This window comes from Ursus maritimus, unplaced genomic scaffold, assembly GCF_017311325.1.
Source record: "Ursus maritimus isolate PB19 unplaced genomic scaffold, ASM1731132v1 scaffold_17, whole genome shotgun sequence".
Classification (NCBI taxonomy): Eukaryota; Metazoa; Chordata; class Mammalia; order Carnivora; family Ursidae; genus Ursus; species Ursus maritimus.
This window is the reverse complement of record NW_024424119.1, coordinates 57,185,933-57,195,700: the sequence shown is the minus strand read 5'-3', so window position 1 is coordinate 57,195,700 and position 9,768 is coordinate 57,185,933. Positions and strand designations below refer to the sequence as shown.

The window sequence follows — 9,768 nt, the reverse complement described above, 5'->3', positions numbered from 1 at the left end:
TAAAAAAAAAAAAAAAAAAAAAAAAAAAAGTCTGGTTTTTATCAGTTTTACTATAATGTGCCTGGGTGTGGTTTTCTCTGTATTCACTCTGCTCAAGATTTGTAGCGATTTTAAAATCTGTGGCTTGATGTTCTCCATCAGTTTTGGCCATTTCTTCAAACATCGCACCTGCTGTGTTTTCTCTTTTCTCCTTTGGGGACTGTATTCGCATGGGTGTCAGGTCCCTTCATCATGGCCCAGATGTCACTTACCTTCTTTTACATGTTTTCCACCCATTCCCTTATTTCCCATCTAGCTACTTTCCACTGGCCCGTCTTCCGGTTCACCAGTGCTCTCTTCCCACTTTGTCTAATCTGTTGCTAAATCCTATTGGATTCTTAATTTTAGTCATAGTTTCCATTTTAGGATTTCTATTTGATTTCTGGTTTTAGTTCACTGGTAAGTTTTTATGCTTTATCCTCAGTTTTCTGAAACACATATGTTAGAGTTATTTACATTTCCGGACTGATGACTCCCATCCCTGAATGACCGGTAGACTGGTTTCTGTCACCTGCATTTTCTCTTAGTTTCTGTCACTGCATCCTGACTGAATGATGAGCTCGTGTAGAAGACACCGAGGCTTGGGATGATGTTATTTTCCTCTAGGGAGGATTTAACTTTTTTTCTGGCTGGCACGTTGAGGGAGAGCAGGTCATCGTGAACTGCTCGGGGCTGGTACATTTGGGGGTCACTCCCACCCAGGGCCGCGGCTCCACCAGGCTTCTCGGCTTAGAACTCCTGCCTTTTGCAGGATCCCCCATTTCCACGAGCCCCTGCTGGCCCTCACCCCGACACCTGTGCAGACACGTGCACACACACTCTCATGTGATCCTGCCATCTTTTTCAGATCGGCTGGTTTCCTTCAACATACGTAGAGGAGGAGGGCATCCAGTGATGGCGACAACATGGACGGGACTCGTGGGTTTTCTTGGAAGAGTCCAGCTCTGAAGTCTGTCTCGAGCCCTGTGATACAGAGAGGGACATGCCCGCCAACCTTCCAGTCTTCAACAGCCCATAGGGATGGGGAGGGTGTTCAAAATCCTAAATGCGAACCGGCCCACCGTCCGCCTGCCCTCGGGGGCCTGTCCTGGGTACGCTACTTGTACATAGAGGCGAGTTGGGCCGGCCCTGCCGTGGCTGCCACCACCAGAGCGCTAGGGAGAGGAAGTGCCAGTGGCGTTCTGAGCCAGGCTCTGGGTGACAGCTGAGGCTGGAGCTCATCTTGCCCCTGTCCTGTTGAGATGGCATTCGAGAGCCTAGGTTTGAACAGCAGGTGCCCTCCCAGGGAGGGCTGGGACAGCAGAGGGGACCCTCCCCCAGCCCCTTCTGCTCAGCCCTGATGCTCAGCCTGCCTGCTTCCTGCTGCTCCCAAGGGGAAGCTTTGGGCCTAGAGAGTCAGAAGGGACCAGAGCCAGGCCGTTTGCTGCAGCCCCGGCTCAGCCCCAGCTGTGTTCAGGTGTAGGAGAAGAGAGCATTGCTAGGGGGTCTGTGCGGGCCCCTTGACCTCCCCATGGCCCTCTGCACTAGGGGTGTGCAGACCGCCCAGGGCAGGTCCCTCTCTCAGGAGGGAGCCTTAGTGAACGATGAAGTTACCGACCCTGCCCCCCAGTCAATGGTGCTGTTCTTTGTCCTGAGTGCCAGGGGTGTGTCTGTCCTGTCCTGCTGCCAGGTGGGTACACCTTTTGTAAATCCTGATATGGGTGAGAAGAAAACAGAGTTTTCCCCTCGCTCGGTCCCTGCTGCTCACATTCCCCTCCAGGAGGAGGCCCCCCAGCGCCCCCCAGCAGGTGGCCCCTCTGGGTCTCCCGTGTCCTGCAAGGTGGCTCTGGGGGGCGCACCCCCTCACACAGCCCCATATGTTGGAGAGCTTTGGCACAGAATGTTAGTTCTAGCCCTTGGCAAGTCTTCCTCCTGCAGCCCATGAACTGGGCCTGTGGCCAGCTCGAAATAAGTGCTCTTGGGGGTGGCCTTACCCCCTGAACTCTCCCTCCTGCCGCCTCCTGGCCTTTGAGCTCCGGCTCTCTTGTCCAGACCCTTTTACTCTGCCTGGATATTGCCTGCGGGCTCCGTGCCACAGCTGCTGGAGAAACCCAGGTTACACGTGTCCCCTGTCCCTTGTTCGGCTGCCCTGCCCTGTGCAGAGGGAGGACCGGGCAAGGCTGGGCCTGGGGAAGGCTAGCCCCTCCTGGGGTGGGTGCTGGTTGCCACTCTGCACTCCTGGGCTTCCTCTGAAGTCAGCTGTGTGGCCTCCAGGCTCGGCTCACAAGCCCTGTGTCCCAGAATGGGGCAGTGGTGGGGAGCGGTCAGGGACAGTTAGCAGCAAGGGCAAGAGAGGAGGCGGCCTGCAGAGGCTTGAGAAGCCGGGGTGAACAGGATCGTGTCTGGGGACAGAGGAGCAAGGGGAGGGAAGCAAAGAGCTGGTCTCGGAGAGAGCAGCCCCCAGTCCCCATCATCAGGGTGCACCCAGCACTTTGCGCACAGCCCGGGGCTCGGCCGGCCCGGCCGTGAGCCTGGGGTGGGGGGGGAGAACCAGCCAGCCCCTTTCATGTTTACTGTTGTCAGAAAGGTTTTATTTTTGTTGTTTTGTTTTTGGTTTGGCTTGTTTGTTTTTTAAGGGAAGAAAACAGTTTGTAATTATTTCATCCAAAGCTCCCATTATATATCTGTGAATAATAAGGAAGATATTTTATAATAGCAAGAAAAGGATGTATATTTGAGGTCATCGTGAAACAAGTCATCACGACCACGAAGGATACTGAGGAAACAGAAGTCAGAACCCTGGTTTTTGTGAATGTTTTGTTTTTGTTTGTTTTGAAACATGTATTTGGTTTGGTTTGGTTTGACACTGCATGAGGCAGGAGGGGAGGCGGGCCGGGGACAGGCTGGGAAGCGGGTGGTTTCAGCAGGAGATAGGAGGCCCTCTGGAGGGGCTTTGGACCTGGGGGCCTGAGATTAGCTGTGAACACTTAGGAGCCCGATGCATGCGGGTCAGGGATCTGGGGGTCCCACAGCTGGTGATGACCCCAAATGGAACACAAACTGTACATTTGCCACTAGGTTTTTTCAGACCACAGTTTTTATTGCAAATAAACCGAAGTTCTTTTCTGCAGGCGTGGCTGGATCCTTCTGTGTCCAGCAGAGGCTGCCCCACCCACACACTGTCCGCCCAGGATACAGTGGCCTGGCTCAGACATAGGCCTCGGGGGTGGCCCAGCCTTGGGCAGAGGCTTCAGGTCCAAGAAGAGATCGTGGTGCCAAGGCCACGACCCAAGCACCTTCTCCCAGCTGGTCCAGTGCCACAGGTTTCCCGCGCAGTGTCCCGTGGGACCCTCCAGCAGCTGGCAGGGGCAGTGCCGCTGTCTTCCCGTTTGGAGGGGATTCAACCCTAGCCCTGCCACTCTGGCATGTTCTTCAGCTCCTAAGCCTGTTTCTTTATATGTATATGTTGGAGATAAAAGATAATATTCTCTCTGGAGAGTGGGTCTGAGGCCTATGATAGAGAAAATCAGAATAGTCAGACAGAGATCGATTTCTCCCTATGGAGAAGCAGTCCAGACAAGGTAGACCAAGGATGGCTTGGTGCACCCCCTCATGCAGGCTCCTCCCCTCTTCAGCATGTGCCTCTATCCTCACTGCGGCCTCATGGTCCAAGGTGGCTGCTGGAGCTCCTGCCATCAAGGCTGTGGGCAGAGGCAGAGGCCGGCACAGTGCTTCCTCTTCCCTTCCTTACCCAGAGCTGAGGCATATGGCCCCTCCTGGCTGAGGTGGAAGCTGGGGACTGCAGGACTTGAACTGGACACATGGCCACCCTGGACACATGGCCACACCTCCTCCCTGTTACTGAGGAGACAGGAGAATACCGATGGGGTGGTTGACCAGCCCCAGGACCCACATCAGGGTTGTGAGGTTCAAGTGAAACCTGGAGCCTAGTGCATAGCTGGTGCTCAGCAAGGGTCAGATTTTGTTGCAAACCAGGGAGGTGAGTCCAGATGTTTGAGGTGACCCAGAGAGTGTTGGATCCCACCCCAGCCCTGGTCTCTGGGACCCAGAGCCCCAGAGTCTGGCTCACTCTGATGCCCCTGAGAACCAGATGGGAGACCTGCCTTTTCTGAAGCAGCCCCCTGTCTGAGCAGATTTCTCAGGCATGAGGCCCCAAGAAGGCTGGTTGTCCTGACACCACCTCCCCTGAGAGCCAGCTCCAGTTCTGCGTTCTCACACCAATGCGGGGGTTGGACGGACCCGGATGCTTGCTCAGCAGCCCCTGGGCCAGTGGTCCCCGGCTGCCCTGTGCAGGGCTGAGCAAGTCAGAGAGAGCCCCAGGACAAGAAGCAGAGAGCCATGGTGCCTGGAGGAGAAGTGTGGGTGGACTTGGGAGTCCTGGGGGCTGAGGAGCTTTGAGGGGGGCCTCAAAAGCACCTGCTGTGGGGTCCTACCCAGGGAGGGTAGGAAGGCCCAGGCCTGCTCAAAGGCCCATGTGTGGATGGGGGTGGAGGCCAGGAGGGGAGAGAAGTCTGCCTGCCTGAGGTCACCCCAGAATGTGGGGAAGCCTCTCAGAGCCACACACTCCTGGTCAGATGGCCTGATGCCCATAGGGCTCCCAGAGCACCAAGGCATCATGCCCCTTAATTCTGACAAAGTGAACTTCCCTGGGTGGGGACACTGCAGAGGGTGCCATGTGGAGCTTTAGGAAAGTTCCCTGGACAAGACATGGGAGACACCCACTTTCTGAGGTGAGGTGGACACTTCTTTCTGCTCCTGCACCACAAACATAGGAACACCATATAAAACACAAGAGAATGGAAGAGGCTGAGCTTGGAACAAGCTGGCCTGTCCCAGAAAGGAGAGACACAAAGCCGGAGCAGATATTGGGAGCCAACACCAAGGTGGCCACTAGATTTCTGGCCCTCTGGGGTTGAGACTGGGAATTCCAACATTCAAGGCATTGGCTTCAGGACCTTGGAGGCCAGGAGCCGGAACTGGGTTCCTGTGCAAAGCTGGACATCTCAAGGAACAGCCCCATCGTGAAAAGGAAATGAATACACATGGATAAAACCAACACAGGATGGGACAAAGATTTCAATCAGTTTGTTAACTTTCCAGAAATAAAAGAATGAAAAGGTATACCATACTCTAAGACAAATTAACACAGAATGGTTAACCCTGGACTTCAAAGACAAAAAACCACAAATGCAGACAAGTTAAAAGTTAATGTCATGCCAAATAGATTTTAGAGCAAAACAAAAGGTATCATGAGTTTTAAAAGGCTTACTACAGAATAAAGTTCTCATTTAATTAAAAATATCACAGTTTTAAACTAGTATGCTCATCATAATATAACCCCAAAATACATAAAGCAAAATTGACAGGAGATTGAAAAGAATGGGACAAACCCACCAGCATAGATGAGAGGTTTTAATACAACTTTCTCTCTTTCTTTCTGTAACTAAAAAGTCAGGCAAACATTGAAACAACAACAAAAAAGGATAGAGAGTAGAATAACATAATTAGCTATCGCATATGCAGAACATTGGGGCCTCTTGCAGAGTGCACATCATCTCCATGAAGATTTACCTTATACTGGCCCAGAAAGCAGACCCCAATGGATTTTAAATCCTCTAGTTTAGCTTCTCTCACTCACCATGAGTAGTGAGGTTAGAAATCAGTAATGAAAGGGCACTTGGGTGGCTCACATGGTTAAGCGCCCAACTCTTTTTTTTTTTAAGATTTTATTTATTTACTTGACGAAGAGAGAGACAACCAGCGAGAGAGGAAACACAAGCAGTGGGAGAGGAAGAAGCAGGCTCCCAGTGGAGCAGGGAGCCTGACGCTGGGCTCGATCCCAGGACCCTGGGATCACACCCTGAGCCGAAGGCAGATGCTTAACAACTGAGCCACCCAGGTGCCCCTAAGTGTCTGACTCTTTATCTCAGCTCAGATGTCAATCTCAGGGTCATGAGTTTGGGCTACATGCTTGGCATGAAGCCTACTTAAGAGAAATCAGTGATAAAAAATACACAAGAAACTTCCACATGTTTGCAAATTAAGAAACATACTTCTAAATAATTAATAACCAAAAAGGAAATTATAAAATATTTTTAATTCTTAAATTTTAAAGGATAAAGATAATTGGTAACACAACTTGTAGTATATTAATTGAAACTGAACTTGAACCGAAATTGGTGACCTTGACAGCTTGTAATACAAGAGCCAAGGACTGGAGATAGGCTTCCCTTCTTTCAGGTCGAAACAAAGCATTGATTCCTTGAACAAAAGTTTCATGTCTCTGTTAAGCATTTTCAAATTATCTATTTAAAATGTAATTTTTCCAAGTAGAAAATTACAAATCTATTAAGTGTGCACAAATTACAGGGTTTTGAAATTGCAGCTCTCATTCCAATGGCTGTGTCATACTGTGGCTTGTCCCCACCGTTGGAGGAGGGGATGGTGGTGGGGAGCTCCCATGATAAGATTTTACATTTGTGAGTTCAACTCAGACTCCTGTTCTTTAGTCACGGCTGCTGTGTTTATATTCCCTAACGATTTAGTTTTGATCCTTCACTTTCCCCAGAAAAAGAAAATCCACATGTGCACATAGGATCTGTCTGGGAGTTTTGCTCACCTGGATTCTCTCTGGGTAATCATTCCACAGCTTGACACTTAATGTGCTGTTGGAGCTGTAATCCGATGGGTGCAGCAAGCCCCCCGGCCACAGTGCTCTGCAGCCCCATGCCAATCAGTGTGAGCCTTGGTCTGTTTGGATTATGATCTGGCCGTGAGGGATAGACAGCCTATAAGACAAGGGATGGCTATTTCGTGCTGACCTAACAATCTGGTAGCAACCCTGGCTAACGGTGTCATGGACCCAGGTCTTTCAGGGTTTTTTTGGTCCCCTGGATGTGGCCTCACAAGTTCACCTCATGGACCAAGATGCGACTTCAGCTCCAGCCCCTGAATCCACATTCCAGCCAATAGGAAGGAGAAGGAGCAGGGAAGGGGCATGACCATCTCTCTTGAAGGATACCTTCTGGAAGTTTCACTCGCCAACTCTCATTGGCCATAACTTGGTCATATGGCCACACCTGGCTGCAAAGAAGGCTGGGAAATGTAGTCTTTATTCTGGGTCCGATTACCCTAGAAGGACGAGAGAGTGGGGGAGGCAGGGAGGTGAATAGCAGCCTCTACCGATGAAGGCCCATGAGGGGTCTGCGGGGCAGAGACAGGTGGTCAGACCCCCTTGAGGCATGTCTTGGTGACGGATGGGTTATCTTGATTCATGGGGAAAAGAACACTGAGCTTTCTCAGCCTCTCCACAGTCCAAGCCTACTTGGAATCTGAAAAGCACCCTGAATATTCCTCCATTCAGTCACCAAGCAAGCTATACCTGTGTCGCGTAGGGGGTAAAACCACGCACCCTGGGGAGAGAACGGAGGTTTTTATTTCAACTGCCCTGGTGGCTTTTTGGTCTGACATACTTTGTTTCTTAGGAGAAGGAATCTCTCCTGACACCCCCTCTAAACCCCAAACCCTGACCCACGTGCTGCGTGCATGCAGCTGTTTCCCTCCCTGGTTAGTGAGCTCGGCAGGCTCAGCAGAAAAGGGACAGGCTGTGCTCCCAGGGTTGACACAGGCAGCCTGGCCAGGTGAGGGCCTCTTGTTTGTGGGTCCCGCACTCAGCTCCGCCAGCTCCTGGGGGAAGCTGTTGTCACCATTGGGGGAAGGTCACAGCCTCGTGTCACAGTCTGAAGCAGGACTGTGTTGGACACCACTGAGACATCATGTCACAGAAATACTGAAAGCAGAGCGATGGGAAAAGATGCACCAGGCGGGTGTCAGAGAAGGCGGAGAGACCATTGTTGGTATCAGACATAAAGCACTTTTGGGCAGAAAGCACGCTTTCGTATAAAAACCAGTCCGTGGGAACTGGCTCGTGCTGGCTCCCAAGAGCCGGTCCTGTACGCTTCTTTCTGACTCCAGGTTCAGTGACTCCTCGATGGCAGCTTGAAATTGGCCCTGGAGAAGGTATTTACACCAAGGACATCAGCCAATGCTCCCCACCTCAAGAGCCAAATGTTAAACGTCGAGCAGCACCCCACTGGATAGAGAGGTTCATTATTTCATGATAAAAAGGGACGATTAAATGCAAAGCTAGAACAATCCTGGAGCTTAATAGGCTTCACAACATAGCCTTAAAATATATAAAATAAAAACTGGCGGAATCACAGGGAGAAATGGACACATCCCAGTAGGAGAGGGGGCGTCTCACGCTGTTCCCGGAAACCGAGACAAAGCCAACAGCCATCAGGAAGGAAGCTCCCTGCCAGGGGCGTGGTCCGTGGGAACACTGTGAGAGCGCGACGGAGCCCAGGCTGTCGGTCCCCGTCGGGATCCACCTTCCAGCCTGCCCGTGGGTTTGCTCTCTGGGCAGGTCCCTGTCCTGGGGCTGTGCCCCAACTCTGGGTCCAGCTCTCCCAGGGTGTGTTACTCACATGTGGCCACCAGGGGCGATGTTTCCTAAAAAGGCTCAGAGTCCTGCAGGGCTGACGGCCTGGGGGTGACCAAGCCCCCACCCACCGTGGGCTGCTCCCCTCACCTAAGCACCCAGAGGGCTCTCAGATCCCAGGGCCAAAGATAGCTCTCCCCAGTCCTCTCGCCCCCTATTCACTGCAAAACCCACATTTCCCCAGTTGGGTTCTTGTTTGGGGGTGCTCTGGCCCTCCTGGAGCGGGGAGAGGAAGTTGTCTTTACCTTGGGCAATGCCTGGGGTTCAGGTCAGGGTTGAAAAAGCAAAACTCCCGGAGGCCAGCAGGGAGTGTGAAAGGGCAAAGCCGCAGGGTAGGGACAGTGACCAACTGGAGGAAACAGACTCATCTAAGTGCCTCTGGCCAGGGTGTGGGCCCAGACCGCCTGTGTCCCAGCTTTTCAAGACCAGCTTGCAAATCTGGATTTTTACAGGAAATCTCCAGGGTAACACATAGGAAGATGTAAGCACAGCCTGAATCATGGGGGGCCTCCTGCCCCGGGCGGCCAGTGTGAGAGCCTAAAGGGCTTGGCTGACCGGGCCGGGGGTCCGGGTGGTGTTGGTGGGGTCTCGTGCCCACGGCCACTGTTTCCCCATCCTCGTCTCCCAACACCCTCGGCAGGAAGATCCTCCGAAGCTGTGTCCTGTCCCCCCGCTGGACAGTTGTGGGGCCTGTGGGGCGCCACCCCCCATGAAGCACTGGCCCCCCACCGGGCCCTGCAGGAGCTCAGCAGTGGGAGCCACCAGCTCCACCCGCCACGTTGTTGCACCCACAGAGAATCTGTGGGACCAGTCGCAGGGTGAAGAGGGGGCCCCGGGCCTGCACGAGGCTGCCCACCCCTGCTGTGTGTGTCCCAGGGGTCGCGGGACACTTGAGCCTCCCATTCCTGGGGACCCCTGCATTCAAGTGGCCGCAGTCCTGAGTGTGTGGGGAGGGGGCCGGAGCCCCCTGCCTCTGGAGAGGGACCACCACCGAGCCCTGGATGATGAAACATCCTGTCCTCACGAAAGCATGGGGATAGTCGATGTACTGTTTTGGGGGTCTTTCTTGGAAAAGTAAAATCTTGAAGTGTAATTCCAGCCCTGAAGTCCTTCTGGAAACTTCCCGGACCCATCCGGCTCTGGCAGCCCTTGGCTATGTTCTGCTGCAGTCATTTCTCTGCTCTGAGAGGACATGTGGAAAATGCTCAGCACGCTGCTTGCCCCCCCCC

The 9,768-nt window shown here is 52.8% G+C and overlaps 1 protein-coding gene across 1 annotated transcript in view; it reads left to right on the top strand.

Moving 5' to 3' along the window:
• VAV2 (vav guanine nucleotide exchange factor 2) overlaps window positions 1-2,090 on the top strand; it is a 175,343-nt gene extending 173,253 nt beyond the window's left edge. The window contains exon 27 of the mRNA XM_040632153.1: window positions 887-2,090. Within this exon, the coding sequence (XP_040488087.1) occupies window positions 887-934 (48 nt within the window). The 3' untranslated portion in view covers window positions 935-2,090. The remainder of the gene's footprint in view (window positions 1-886) is intronic.
• Window positions 2,091-9,768: the final 7,678 nt, after the last annotated feature.